Genomic DNA, 14207 nt, shown 5'->3' with positions numbered 1-14207 from the left:
GGTTATGAGTCCAAAACGCAGTCGTTTGAAGCATTATAAACTGAACGTAAAAAATTCTAGGGATTTAGCACTCTGTGATTGATTTCTCTGACGATCATTCAGAATTCTGTAGAATTCTTTCACTTTCAGGTAATCTTTCACTCTTATTCCCTACCCATCCATCTCTCTGCATTCAAAACTCTCAAGACTCCTCATTTTCGTCGATTTTCCTTTCACTTCATTTGTTCACATATTAATTTTCTTTTGCGATGATTGATAACCGTTTTTGTTTAGGTTTTGTGAAAATGGCCCGTGTTTATATTGGGAATTTGGACCCTCGAGTCACTGAGAGGGAACTCGAAGATGAATTTCGTGTCTACGGTATTCTCCGAAGGTAATTCTCTTCTGCATGGAAAATTGTTGATACGATACCAATATTTTGAATTTAGAATAATTAAAACCAAAGTTACATTAAAATAGTGGTTAATGATTGAGTTATTAGTTACTTATACTTAAATCAAGTAGGTAATTATTCCTAAATTGGATTTTTTTTATCAATAATTACCTTTTTTTCAGTGTAAAATATTCATCTTCTAGGTTTTCATTGATGTATTGTTATGATTTTTTATGGGCGAAAATTATTAAGTGAGATTAAAGGGAATGGTTAGTTAAAGTAAATTCTATAACAACTAACAAGGATTCGAAGCATGTATAATAACGGTTTAATGGTTAAGATTTTCTATTGGGTAGATGGTGCCACGGGTTTGATCCTGCTGCAACAGTAGATATTTTCTTATTTATTTATTTTAACTAATCTTTTTTTTTCCCTCTCACAAAAATGTGAGGAATTTGAACGCCAAAATGAAAATGGCATGTTCGATCCTGCGAGCATTCGCCTGAAGAAAGAGAGTACTATACTGCTGCAACACCATAAATTATATGTTCTACTGAGGGGAATCTTTATATATTTTATTATATATATGGATAAATTATTTGTTCATGGCCATAGCTTTTTAAACGATGCTGATATAGGTTTTTGTTCATGACCATAGTGTTTTTGTTCTACCATTTATTGGTTGGAAGTCTTAAGTTTTAATTATTCTTTTTTGCCATACAGTGTTTGGGTTGCTCGCAGGCCACCAGGATATGCATTTATCGAGTTTGATGATAGGAGGGATGCCCTTGATGCAATTCATGCCTTGGATGGTCAGTTTATGTGGTTCATGTTTTGTCAATTTGTCATCATTGTTGTGTGTGCATATTGATCGTGATAATCATTTATCCTGGTTTTTTTGCATCATTGATTTGGGATTATCATTATCCTGGTTTTTGTGCATTATTTAGATTTGGGATTATCATTATCCTGGTTTTTTGTGCATCATTTAGATTTTGGATTATTGTAATGTATGAATGTCATCATATAGGAAAAAATGGCTGGCGTGTAGAGCTTTCTCATAATTCTAAGAGTGGAGGAGGAGGCCGTGGTGGTGGGCGCGGCGGACGTGGAGGGGAAGACCTGAAGTGCTATGAATGCGGTGAACCCGGACACTTTGCTCGGGAGTGCCGTTCACGTGGTGGTTCACGAGGCCTAGGAAGTGGAAGAAGACGAAGTCCTAGTCCTTATTATCGTGGGCGTCGAAGTCCAAGTTACGGTTATGACCGCAGGTACGTATATGCACATGCTTTATATGAATAAATAAATGCATTTTAAACAACTTTTTCAAATAGCAAGCTTTGAGCTTTTTATTTGTTACAGTTTGGATTGGAGGCCAGAGTTTAGGAATGCAAATATCTTTGGTTCATTGATTGCAAAACTTTAATATTAAGCACTGATATAGGAAGAGAGATTTGTTTATAAAATGTTAACACAATTCATTACTTGCTTGAAGTTAGTGAAATAATCAACGGCATGCATCATATCTTTTTTATTTTTATATTTTTCATATGTTTAGCCTCTCTTCAAAAGTAATGTAATATATTTTCTGAGGTGCTTGCTTGTGACTGTTTTGTTAATTATGTGGAAGACAGCTTTTCATGTCTCATTTTAATGTTGTGAAATATTGGCCATGCCAGATTGCACTGGTGGATTTTTTGACAACCGCCAGGGGCAATTTGTGAATGTTGGTGGCGCCATGGCGTTTTATGGCAAATTTTTGGCTTTCTTTATTATAGGCTTTATTTAATTGTGGATTTGTATCTACTTTCTTTTAAGCTATATCACTTTTTCACATTATTTACTTAATTGAAAATTCTCTGCTTGGGAAAATTTAACTGTCAATGATTTATAACATTTGTAGCTTCCCATTCAGCCTGGAAAGAATATACATAATTCATAAGCTAAAATGAATTCAACTTAACTACTGAGTGGCTGGAAAAGATCTCAATCTGAATATGGGTGTGACATCCAGTCAAATTGACATTCATAATATTTGAAATTCCTCATTTCCACTCTACCATTTCTAAATGCATTATAATAAGCATATTAGAAAAATGTCATTTTCTAATATTTGAAATTCCTCATTTCCACTCTACAATTTCTAAATGCATTGTAATAAGCATATTGAAATATGTCATTTTGTAGAAACTAATCCTTTATTCATATATTCATCTTCTTATGTTTCCATTTGCTTCATTTTATCAGGAGCTATAGCCCGTGTGGGAGAAGATCTCCAAGACGACGTAGCATAACTCCTCGTGGTCGTAGCTACAGCAGATCCCCTCCTCCATACCGTTATTCCCGCCGTGATTCACCCTATGCCAATGGGTACGATTGATTATGTTCAACTCAGTTTCTTTGATGATGTGATTTGAGTTAATGAATGACATGAGAACTTATTACCCATGTTTTAAATTTCCCTTTTTCTTTTTCCAGAGATTAAGATCCGAATGTGAACAGAGTAAATGATGAATAATTGTTGTGGAGCCCTCTGTGCTATAGTCTAGTTTCTCTAGGATTGGGCGAGCATACAACATAGATGTTAATTAATAATTTTGTTTTGTCATGACAATGGGTATTGCTATGAACTTGGATTGCTAAGTGTTGTAGCCAACAAAAGCTTGCCTCTCTTCAGCTTACTAAAACCCGAAGGTCGCTTCAGTCTTCCCTACTTTATATGTATATATATATATATATTCAGTTATGGTGATTTTTTGTTTTTTAGTCTTACTAATCCACTATGATTATTTTTTATATAATGACATTAAAAAAGGTTTCTAAAATGTTTGTTTCTCTGTTTTGAAGTGTGGTTATCGGCCAAAACAGCATCGTTTCACCACTTAGTAGATCTTGGTTGTGTGGTATCAGAAAGGTTGGTTCTATTTAACTAAACTCGCACACATTAAGTGTCATGCATCACCGCTCATCCTCCTTTTGAATTTGAGAAGCTTAAGGGCGGATAGATAAAATGAAATACCGACTTGCTGCATCTTCTTGAAATCCCAGGATTTGCTTAGTGACTAGCTGCATGTATTGTCTGCTTCTCACCGTTCTGTGGTAACATAGATGGTTCGTTCGATTTAACTAAACATGCACACGTCAAATGTCTTGCATTGCCGCTTCGATCTTAACTAGTGTCAGCTTCTGCTTCCTTACTTGGCCTTCACTTGCTTCTCCGTAGAGTTTTGTCTGTTACCTTCAGCTACTGGGATCTATGTCATTAGTTGTTTTCCATCTGCAGTTCTACTTAGCTTAATATTGTCCGATATTACGATGGTTGAAATATGGGAAATTCACTGTTTCTTGGCCTGTTTTTCTTTGTCGACTGTAATTCAATGACTTCAAGCGCCTGGATGCCACAATAACTTAATCTGCTTTTATTTTATTTTTTTCTCTGACAGGTTTGTTCTGGTTTCTGATCAGTTATATAGGGAATAATATGTTTGGATTAGTTTATTTAAGGAATTATTATGCTTTATGTTCAAGTTCCTGATAATGTTTTTGGAAAAATCATTTTCTCAAAACTGTTCAAGATGCTAAGCTCTTTTCCGGATTTTATCCAAGTTAACATGTAGTACACTATGAAATCAGAAAGAATTGGAAGAAATTAACGCAGTTTTATCAATGTTTACTGATTTTGAAGAAATTAACTCTTATTTTTTATTTGGATAGTTTTAACCTTTAACTATTTTAGAATCTAATGTATTTTAGATAGTTTTTGAATGCTTTTATGGTCTATGTAGTTTGATACTTTATTTTGAGCATGATACTTTATTATGATAGTTTGGTATTATTTTTACTTTATAGTTGAAATTTTAAATTATTAATGTATTTATAGTATTACATTAATTTTAATATCTCGTATGAGTTTACGGGTTGATTCTATCTTTGCCAAAACAAGCTCACGGAAAAACCTGAGTAGTCGTTTGATGACATTGACATGAGTTCATTAGGTGTGTTGCAAATTGTGAGAATTTTGGCGCCCCTGTGTTTCTCGCGTGCCCTGTTTGTTTTCATTTTGATAACTTCTTTTTGCCGCTTTTTCTTCGGTCTTTTCAAATCCAACTTGATGTATTTTGAACTCACTTAATTAACTACTACATTGGTCTCTAATTATAAGACTCTTTTGAGATTTTTCTTTATCCTTTTCTACAAGATTCTTTTCAAAAAAATTTAAGGACATTAAATATTTCTTTACTACTAATAGTGTATTTTTTCCTACAATCTCTAATAAATACACTAAAAATTATTTAATTCATTCTTTCTCTTAAAAGATAAAATTGTATAAACAATACCAATTATCAACAAATTTACCTATTCTTTCAAAAGTAAGTTAGGTTAAATGCGAAGATGTTTGTAGGCCAAAAAAGGAAGTTGGTTTAGAGGTTAAAGACTTGCGAATAATGAATATCTCGTTATTGGCTAAATGGAGTTGGCGTCTTTTTTCGGGCGGAGATAATATTTGGATGAAAGTACTTTATGATAAATATGGAGGCGAAAGGGGTATAGGGGAGGACGTTTTTTGGGTAGCTCCAAATCCTAGAGCACCATTGTGGTGGAAAAGACCTTTTAAAGGTGGGTAAGGTTGGGTGAATCGATTGGTTACATCACATGGCTTACTCTTCAAGAAATTGGGGAATGGAAGTAGCATAAATTTTTGGGGTGATATTTGGGTAGGGACCGTATCCTTAAAAGAGGTTTACCCGTGTCTTTTTTGGGGTGACTTTTTTTAAGTGGAGTGTCCGGTGTTCGAACCCCGACTCATGCACCTAAAATGCGATGTCCCTACTAACTGAGCTAAGTTTACCGGGACATTTTATTTATTTATTTTTTTTATTGACTTTATCAACAACATTTGTAGGAAAAGTTGTAAATTGTCAAAGTGGCAAATTACATAGAAACCACACATTCATTTCCAACGCCAATTTTTCATCCAATCCAATCCAATCCAATAATCATAATCCAAGAAACTTATGATAATAATCTAATACTCCTAGGTCATGAGTCAAAGTCTTCTCATTCCTCTCTCCCTCTAATAAAAGAGAAACAAAACAAAAAAATAGCACCTAAGGATCTTCACATAATATTGTTCTTGAAAGTTTAAGAGACATGGAAAGTGAAAGCAATCTCAAGCAAAAACAGAAGCTAGAGGTATATGATATTCTAAAGGAAGCTATAATTTTATATGTTAAAAATATCAACTTTATCATCTTCACTTTTTTCATTTCTCTTCCTCTTTTTTGTATCATGGTTTACTTTGAAATTCAGTTTCAAGAAACCTTAGTTGAAACCTTCCATATTTTTTATCCAAAGCATGTTGACTATGACATACTAGATCGTATGAATAATGATTATTACCTTAAGTTGATTCAACTTGGTTTGATTTATATATTTCCTCTCCAACTTCTTGAGTTTGGTATTGCAATTGTTACTATAGATTTATCTTCAAAGTTAAGTTCACAACAAGAGAAGAAAATGACCCTTAAGGACATGTTTGAAAAACCAATCCATTCATCAAATTTGAGAGGCTCATTTCTCACTTTTATCTATGTTGTTTTCTTGACAACTACTCATCAACTTGGATTACTATGGATAGTTATAAATTATCTATGTTTGAAGGATTTGAGTTATGTGATTTTTGGTATGATTTTCAGCATGTTGTTTGCAAAGGTGTTAAAGATGTATTTGGAATGGAGTTCTATGTGGAATATGAGTCTTGTAATGTCAATATTGGAGGGTATAAATGGTATTGATGCATTAGCACTTTCTGTTAATTTTAGTAAAGGGTGTCATAGAAAAGGGCTATTTTTAATGTTGATTTTCTTTGCATGGGGACAATTTTTAAGATTTTCTTGCTATTATATTGAAGGCTATGAACAAGGAAATGGAACTTACTTACAAGTTGGATTGTTCTGCATGGTGATTCCATTGAAATGGGTGGTTTTCATGATCTATTTCAATGATTGCAAGGAGAGACACTTGGTAAAGAAAATAGATGAGGAATTAGGCAATTGAGTTTAGTTTAGTAATAGGATTGAGGTAGTTTTATGGTTATGCAGCTACTTTAATATGTTTTTAAACAATAAAATGTTATCAATGTATTAGGAGTTTATGAATTTGACCAACTTTATAATTGATAATTTTTCTATTCACTTTGATTATTTTGTTCATAGCAACTAGGGTTGGGAATAGGCCAGGCGGCCTACAGGGGCCTTCGGCCTGGCCTGTATAAGCCTGTCCTGGCCTGGCCTGATTATTAAAAATGCCAGGCTTAGGCTTTGAAAACGGCCTGTTTACATAAAGAGGCCAGACTTAGGCTTCTAAAAAGGCCTACGAAGCCTGATAGGCCGGCCTGTTTATAATAATTATTATTTATATAATATTATTATTTATCTTATAAAAAAATATTATTTATAATAATTATTATTTTTCGTAATCGTATTTGTTATTTTATTAGTGTTTAATTATTGTGTTAATCATATTATTAGCTTTTTCTTAATGTTGTAGAAATTATAAAAATTTAAATGTGAACTTTTTAAGGCCTGTTTAGCCTATTTAAAAAACTATATAGAGGAGCTTTAATGTAACACAGACTTTTAAACAGGCTACAAGGCCAGGCTTTTAAAAGGCTCAGGCCAGGCCAAAAAAATTAACATTTGATAGGCCACAGGCCAGACTCAGGCCTGAAAAAAAATCGTAGGCCAGGCTCAGGCCTGTTCCCAACCCTAATAGCAACTGTAATATTGGTGCTTCCCTGAATAGCATGCTCTTTAATGTGATTTAGGGCTTGTTTGGATTGATTTAATTTGAACTTATTTACCTATATAAACACTTGCGAGTCTATTTGAAAGAGAATATATAAAAAAAAACAACTTATACATGTTCACAAGCTCACCTGGATAGCATAAAAGACAACTTATAGTTTATATGAAAACCATTTGAATTTAATTTATCTTTTACTATAAAAATAGGTTGCATATAAAGCACTTGTATGATCGTAAATGTGCATGCTATAAGCACTTAATTAAGCAATTTATCCAACATGACCTTCAAATAGGTGGAAAGTACCTCATTTGATAGCTTATCCCTTCATCTTTGCCAAGGGATGTGATTATGTGTTTGCTGTTGTCAGGCTACATTCTCCCATTCCCCCCTTGATTCTAACAAACCACCCCCCAAAATACTATAACGACTCGACCATTATTTCAATATCTTACGACTTAGATTACACAATAACAAAATCAGTTTTATATGATCTTGGTTGTTAACTTGAGATCAGATGGTTGCAATTTAAAATTGTGTGATGCAATTACAGCAGCAAATCCAAATTCGTTCAACTCACATACCTAGACTTTCAATCTCACTGCTTATTAAAAGGATTCAGGACACACTGAAGATCATAGAGACTAAGAATCCATTTCAGTTTCAAAACAGATGAAACAGATAAAGAACAACTATTTTCACATCAAACAAATTTTTTATCTACCAGTAGTTCAACATAGGCATCATGTTTTCGAGGAAAATTATTGATAAATGAATTCGCCATCAACTATGTCATTATCACCTACAACACATCTCCTGAAATAAACAATTACTCTTCAATGTCAAATTTAAGCACTGACTTATTCCATGGTCCATTGATAGATAACCAATCCAATAAAGATGAATGCCGGACTTCAATAGCCACATGAGCTCCTTTGAGCTCTTGAGAATCTTCTCAATTTTCTTTGGAACCAATCTTCCTTTTCGCAAAAGATGGCAAACAGAAAGCTGCTGTATGAATCTGGAATTGAATGTAAAGATAGTATAACCAAAAGTTAAACATACAAATTCACAGTTCTGAATAAAGAGAGGGTAAATGCAAAAGTTGGTTTGACAACATACCTCAGAGTTGTAAAATTTTAGTGGTCTTACTGACTTCTGACACTCTTTTTCATCTATGGGATTCACTGGATGCTTGAAATCAACAAGAGGTCCCTCGGTCGAGCAAAGCATAAAACCAATCATCCCACTAAAATGAAAAATAAAAGAAATATAAATATAGATTATCTTATACGTTCCGACATCTCAATGAAGAACACACATTATACGACATTATCCAGTACAATCTAAAACCTGCACCTCCTAGAGAAAGTTAAGACAAAAGATAAAAAGGCAACAAGAGGTGTGCAAAATATTGTCCAGTGTTGTTAAACAGCAGCTAAAGCATTATTACATAGCGAGATTTAATACAAAATGTTGCGAAGTAGAGGCTATAGCAGTGCTATAGCATTATTGTATAGCAGAATTTGAACAAACCGCTATTCTATGAGATTCACAATTGACAACAGTGGTGTGCATTGGAATTTTGCTTCAGGGGAATTTAATTTCAAATGACCATTTTGTGGTAGAAATAACATACATACAACTTAACAGTTAACACCAAATAATTAATATGTCTTGCAGAATTCGAATAAGGAAAAAAAAAAGGGCAATCAAGTTCTATATAACTCCCGCCATAGCAGGGTCCTCATAAGGTCAGAATCTTTTTGGAAACGAAAAATGTCAGTTGTAGACTGTGTTGTCAAATATCCGCCATTTATGGCATGGAAGATTCTTTACCAGCCGCTATAGGTTGCCGCACCTATTATATCAGCCATGTTTCTGCCATAGACCGTAACACCGTATAAATATGGCAGATTTTTGGCTTCTGCCGTAATGCGCCGTTGATTACACTGATTCTAGACAATCTTATCTTGCATTTGCAAACATTTACATGAGGATGATCCTATGACTTGAACATGTGATTTTAGTCACCAAGATTTATCTTCTCAAACAGGAAAATAGATTACGAAAAACATACCTTGGGTATGTAGGAACTGTAGTCCAAGCATAGTTGACAGAGCCTTTGAAAATCAGACGACAATTGGACACAATGTCCTCAATTATATCCATATGAAGCCATATACTTTCTGCTTGAGTGCACATAATTCCTCCGGGACGAAGAGCCCTAGCCACTGACTGAAAGAAGGGCTTTTCAAAAAGCTCTTGAGCAGGACCTTAAGGATATCAAATGTAACATTAACACCCCTTCAAAAAGAAGTTTATATCACATAGCAGACTAAAACTATAGTCTATTTAACATGTAGCATACCAATAGGGTCAGATGAATCCACTATAACTGCATCATAAGTTCCTTCTTGAGCTGCCTTCAAAAATGCAACTCCTAGATCATTGTGAGATAAATATAAGTTCTAAATGAAGAGTAAAATAATTAGGATTTAATTCATATACTCCGCCAGTACAAAGATCTTTTACACTGTCAGATCATTAAAAACATTTGACTTTTATCTTAACATCGTCTAAAGTCACACATTTAATTGGCTGTGATTTATTGCCAGTGTAAAAGATTTTACACCGATGGTGTATCAAAATCAAACTCAAATATTTAAGGAAAAATACTTAAGGGAGAATATCAGGATAGGTGATCATACCATCACCAATGCGAAGTGTCACACGTGGATCATTAAACCCTACTGCAACTTCAGGGAAAAATTGTTTCGAGACCTGCCCAAAATGAAGGCTTCATTATTTACATACTGCAACTAGAATTCATCGAGCAATAGAGGCTAGACTTTTTAGTCCAACAGAAAAAGAACAGAACAGAAGTAATTTCCTTAAGTAGAAAAACTACAACCCACATCAAAACAATAAAAAATGGAGAACCAATTGTATGTCGAATATAGCTAATATTTTAAATTGTGGTTGTGGTCGCAGACACATCACAATTTTTGAAATTGCACAAAATTGCAGACGAATGAGATTGATGTTGGCACAACAAATCCACAATTACAGTCACAATGTGGTCGCGGATACTCAAAAAACCTTGGCATTACGGACAAAATCACAGCTGTGAACCACAATTTGGTTAGAGATACGAAATAACATAGTAAAATTTTGTGCAGCATACTCACTTCAACAACCATATTGTCAATTTCACAAATGTCTATCTTTTCAATTGAAGAATGACGTGCTACTTCCCGCAGGACTCCTCCATCACCTCCACCAATAACCAAAACCTAAAAGAGAAAATTACGGGGAAAATAAAGTACACAAGTTCAGTGACTAAGCATGCAATATAGACATATACTAAAATTTCCTGGACTTATAGAAGTATCAATGACCTTTTTAGGGTTTGGTATAGAGCAAAGAGGAAGATGAGTGATCATTTCTTGGTAGGCACATTCGTCCCTTTCTGTGAGCTGAATAACACCGTCCAAAACAAGAACCTTGCCATACGTTGATGACTGCAAAAAACATCGTGCACGGTCATGCATTTAAAATATTGATAAGTAACGTAATATAGAGAATAATGTAATTGTTATTTCAAAATTGAATGGAACCTCATTTACCTGGAAGACCATGACTTTCTGGTAATCAGACGTTCCTTGAAACAAAATCTTTTCTATCTTCAAGGAGTGAGCTTCTCCTACAAAATTACAACAAAAATTCAAAGTCATGGTTTTTATTACAGAAAGACAAATCCAAAAAGTCTTGAGTTTATTTTGTTAAAAATATTACTATGTGCAAATATCTCTAAGGATTTCAGCAATGCTTTGGCTTTTGTAAGATTTCATGCCATAAGATGAATTCAAATATAATCATCATTGCCGATAAAAAGATAATCTGAAGATATACCTTTGTAAATAATAAACACAATATGTATCTTTAACATAACAAACAAGATCGAAGGTAATGATTCTAGGATAGGCAAGACATAAAATTCAAAAAACAACTAACAAAAGAATATTTGCTTGGTGTGCATGCACTTTACTTGACAAATACGTGCGGAAATTGTATCTCAGTTATTTAAAACTATATTCTGGCTTCACATAACTCAGTAAAAAAAAGAACTAGAGAGGCTCAATGATAAAAGGTGACACATGATTAAAAGGAGAATAAAAAGAAACTCTTGCAAGGACACAAAGATTAGATCCTTTCATGATGCCACAAGACTGCCACATAAATATATGAAGTATTTGTTCTTGTTCATGCCTTTCTATATATTTACACGCCGCCCATTTATGCAAAATAATCATGAATACAAATTAAAGGACCACAATAACTATCTATTAAGTAGAGCAAGTACCAAAGAGTTAAGATCATTGATATTTGCAGGATGTTAAATAGAAATTCATTTTCAAAAGAAAATTCATTCAATCATTCGAAATTTCATCTGTCCATTTTTACTGATGATCAGGGTCTTAAAATGGTACCAGAAAACCGAGAAGAATTGGCTTAACACCAAAGTAAGTTAAGCTACATCATGTTTATATGTCAAGGAAGAAAACAGACATAACTAGAACTCCACTAATTACTATGTAGGCATATAACAGGTAAGAAAGAGAAGTTATAAATAACCTAGAACTGTATTATAGCACTATAATGGAATTTGAACAAATTGTTGTTGCTCTGTGATACACTATTTAGTACAAATTGTTGTCGGATAGTGGCTAATGTGTCACTACTCACTATAGCTCTGTAGCAGAGCGGAACTTGAACAGACTGCTACTTTTGCAATCCACAACTGGCAACACCGTAAATAACAACCACGATAAAAGTTTGATTATTTTCAAACAGAAGTATGAACAAAAACCCAATTCATACACCAAATTTCAGAATAAGAGTGAAAAATATGGAAATTTGACAAAAACCAAGAAAAAAGACAACTGAATCATAAAAATTATATGGATAACCAAATCCAAACATCTTCACCAAAAGAGAAACTACACAAAAAGTGGAACCCAAAAACCAATACAAGTTAAGTTTTCCATAACCATACAAAAATACAAACCAACAAGTTTAAACACAATAATTTCCTATCCCATCCTAGCAACTAAACCTATGAATCACCAACAGACACTGTAGACGACATTGACACTGACACATGAACATAACAACACTGACAATAATTTATAAAGTTAGTGTAATAGAATGTAAGTGTCAGAAACCAGACACGCCTTCAATATGAAGTGTTAGTGTTGCACTATGAAGTAGTGACACTCTTCGGACATGTGTCAGTGTCCAACACCAACATCGACACCACCACATATGATTATGACATTTTCTCAAATTATTATAAGTGTCGGCGTCTGGTGATTGTGTCTATCTATGAAGCACAAACTCCTCGGACATGGCATGTTCCGGTGTCAGACACACGCTGGTGTCCGACCCTGACACGACATCGATACTTTAGGATTACATTGAATTATTTCATTTTCTCAATATCAGTGTCATGTCATCGGTGTGTGTCGGTATATGTGTCCGTGCTTCATATGCGTCTGTATTCGTGATTCATAGGTGCTACACAGAACAAAACACACAAAAAGACACAATATTTAGAAACAATATTCAAAAGGGTATGTAGAAAAAACTAACCAGGCCACATTGGGCTAATTTCAGAAAACCAGCCAGGAATGACAGATGAAACACCATTACCATTTGGGTCCTTATTATCACCAGAAACAGTTTGAACAACAGAAACCCCATTATTCTCTTCACCATCTCTTTGCCTCTTCATGGTGGATTCCACAAGACTCTCTGCTGTAGCCATAGTCAAAAACCTCTCTTTTGTTTCTCTCTCTCAAAAACCTCTCTTCGTGATTGAGATATTGTTGAGGAAATGGAATAAGAATAAAGGGAAAAAGGGTATTGTGCGGGTGGATCACAACAGAAAGAATCTGCTTTTAATGGGACTGTGACTTAGGATATTATGCATGTTGTGTGTTTGTTCTTTTCTTTATGACCAAAAGAAACAACAACCGAAAGTGTGGAAAATTGGGGTTCTCATTCTCCATTGTCATCAAACAACCATGGATTAAAACGGTAGGTGTAATTTTTTTTTACACATACATCCAATGAGGTGTTGCCACATCATTTAATGAATGTGACACATCATGTGTTTTTAATTACCATACATGATGTGTCAGTATATTATTGGATGCATGTGCAAAATAACTTTACACCGACGGTGCATATAAATTAAATTATTAAAATAATAAATTTTTTTTTATCCTCTTCATGGTATTTTCTAGATCCTAGTACTGATGTATGGTGTTTGTGGATCAAATTGTATGTGATATGTTTGTTGGCATGTCTTATGTCTTCTAAAAAATAATAAATTGTTATTCCCGTAAGTTTAGCTCAGTTGGTAGGGCTATCACACTATGAGTCCGTTTGATCTGCTAAAAAATAAGGGACTGGACAGTACAAGTTGTACTGTGTTTGATTGTAAAACTGTTTCAGGAACTGGACAAACTGGGAGGCAATGGACAGGACAAAAACAGAAATTTTTGTCCCTCACTAAACCACAACACAACTTTTTGTCCGCAGTACAAGTTGTCTAAAATACCAAAATACCATTTTATTAACCAAATATCATATATAAGACAAAAAATTGTTCAATATCCCAAAAGTTTGTTCTGTGCTGTTCTGTCGTGTGTTGTGTTATTCTGTCTTGTACTGTTCTGTCCAGTACTTACCTTTTAACAGATCAAACACACCCTATATGTGCAGGAATTTGGGTTTGAACCCGGGGGACACTTCATTTATTCACCTTTAAGGTGGATTTTCTAGTCACTACACTATTTGAAAAAAAATAAATAATAAATTGTTTGCGAGGAATATTTATATTTCACATGCCTAAATCATAAATGTTTTAAGTATGTGGTAAGTGAGATTAAGACCATTCGATTGAAATTGAATAGTTTATATTTAAAGATTAGAATTTTTAATTTTAAAATATTAAAATTAC

The 14207-nt window shown here is 33.9% G+C and overlaps 3 protein-coding genes across 9 annotated transcripts; 2 read left to right on the top strand and 1 right to left on the bottom strand.

Annotated features, from left to right (window-relative positions):
* LOC123920366 (serine/arginine-rich splicing factor RSZ22A-like) lies at positions 1 to 3815 on the top strand. Of its 5 annotated transcripts, XR_006813618.1 has the most exons (8): positions 38 to 129; positions 274 to 373; positions 1097 to 1185; positions 1404 to 1644; positions 2621 to 2743; positions 2852 to 3067; positions 3221 to 3287; positions 3422 to 3815. XR_006813618.1 is itself a non-coding variant. In XM_045972640.1 (6 exons), exons 2-6 carry the CDS (start codon positions 285 to 287, stop codon positions 2856 to 2858), a joined length of 549 nt encoding a protein of 182 aa, XP_045828596.1. In that variant the 5' UTR covers positions 10 to 129; positions 274 to 284; the 3' UTR covers positions 2859 to 3815. The 5 variants fall into 5 exon arrangements, 1 of the variants encoding a protein (XP_045828596.1); XR_006813616.1 differs by having other exon boundaries at positions 3221 to 3815; XR_006813617.1 differs by having other exon boundaries at positions 2852 to 3287.
* A 1358-nt stretch (positions 3816 to 5173) lies between these two features.
* Positions 5174 to 6567, top strand: LOC123920365. 3 transcript variants are annotated; one of them, XR_006813613.1, is made up of 2 exons: positions 5174 to 5566; positions 6285 to 6421. XR_006813613.1 is itself a non-coding variant. In XM_045972639.1 (2 exons), the coding sequence occupies exons 1-2, from the start codon at positions 5525 to 5527 to the stop codon at positions 6336 to 6338; spliced, it is 714 nt and encodes a 237-aa protein (XP_045828595.1). In that variant the 5' UTR covers positions 5315 to 5524; the 3' UTR covers positions 6339 to 6567. The 3 variants fall into 3 exon arrangements, 2 of the variants coding, with proteins under 2 accessions (XP_045828595.1, XP_045828594.1); XM_045972639.1 differs by having other exon boundaries at positions 5315 to 6161; positions 6262 to 6567; XM_045972638.1 differs by having other exon boundaries at positions 5335 to 6161; positions 6285 to 6567.
* Positions 6568 to 7812: 1245 nt separating this feature from the next.
* Positions 7813 to 13278, bottom strand: LOC123920363 (spermidine synthase 2). The gene is made up of 9 exons (XM_045972637.1): positions 12833 to 13278; positions 10807 to 10883; positions 10579 to 10701; positions 10369 to 10473; positions 9889 to 9961; positions 9549 to 9620; positions 9258 to 9453; positions 8300 to 8426; positions 7813 to 8198 (listed from the first exon to the last, which is right to left on the bottom strand). Exons 1-9 carry the CDS (start codon positions 13005 to 13007, stop codon positions 8133 to 8135), a joined length of 1014 nt encoding a protein of 337 aa, XP_045828593.1. The 5' UTR covers positions 13008 to 13278; the 3' UTR covers positions 7813 to 8132.
* Positions 13279 to 14207: the final 929 nt, after the last annotated feature.

Source organism: Trifolium pratense, linkage group LG4, assembly GCF_020283565.1.
Source record: "Trifolium pratense cultivar HEN17-A07 linkage group LG4, ARS_RC_1.1, whole genome shotgun sequence".
In the NCBI taxonomy this organism is placed as follows: Eukaryota; Viridiplantae; Streptophyta; class Magnoliopsida; order Fabales; family Fabaceae; genus Trifolium; species Trifolium pratense.
This window is presented reverse-complemented; position numbering and strand designations above follow the sequence as displayed.

Excerpts from the sequence above, each read along its gene's own strand:
- LOC123920366 (XM_045972640.1), top strand. The coding sequence starts at position 285 with ATGGCCCGTGTTTATATTGGGAATTTGGACCCTCGAGTCACTGAGAGG. Across the intron at positions 374-1,096 it reads GTCTACGGTATTCTCCGAAG|TGTTTGGGTTGCTCGCAGGC; the intron begins GTAATTCTCTTC and ends TTTGCCATACAG. Across the intron at positions 1,645-2,620 it reads AGTTACGGTTATGACCGCAG|GAGCTATAGCCCGTGTGGGA; the intron begins GTACGTATATGC and ends TCATTTTATCAG.
- LOC123920365 (XM_045972638.1), top strand. The coding sequence starts at position 5,525 with ATGGAAAGTGAAAGCAATCTCAAGCAAAAACAGAAGCTAGAGGTATAT. Across the intron at positions 6,162-6,284 it reads AATATTGGAGGGTATAAATG|GCTATGAACAAGGAAATGGA; the intron begins GTATTGATGCAT and ends ATTATATTGAAG.
- LOC123920363 (XM_045972637.1), bottom strand. The coding sequence starts at position 13,007 with ATGGCTACAGCAGAGAGTCTTGTGGAATCCACCATGAAGAGGCAAAGA. Across the intron at positions 10,884-12,832 it reads AATTAGCCCAATGTGGCCTG|GAGAAGCTCACTCCTTGAAG; the intron begins GTTAGTTTTTTC and ends GTAATTTTGTAG. Across the intron at positions 10,474-10,578 it reads CTATACCAAACCCTAAAAAG|GTTTTGGTTATTGGTGGAGG; the intron begins GTCATTGATACT and ends TTTCTCTTTTAG.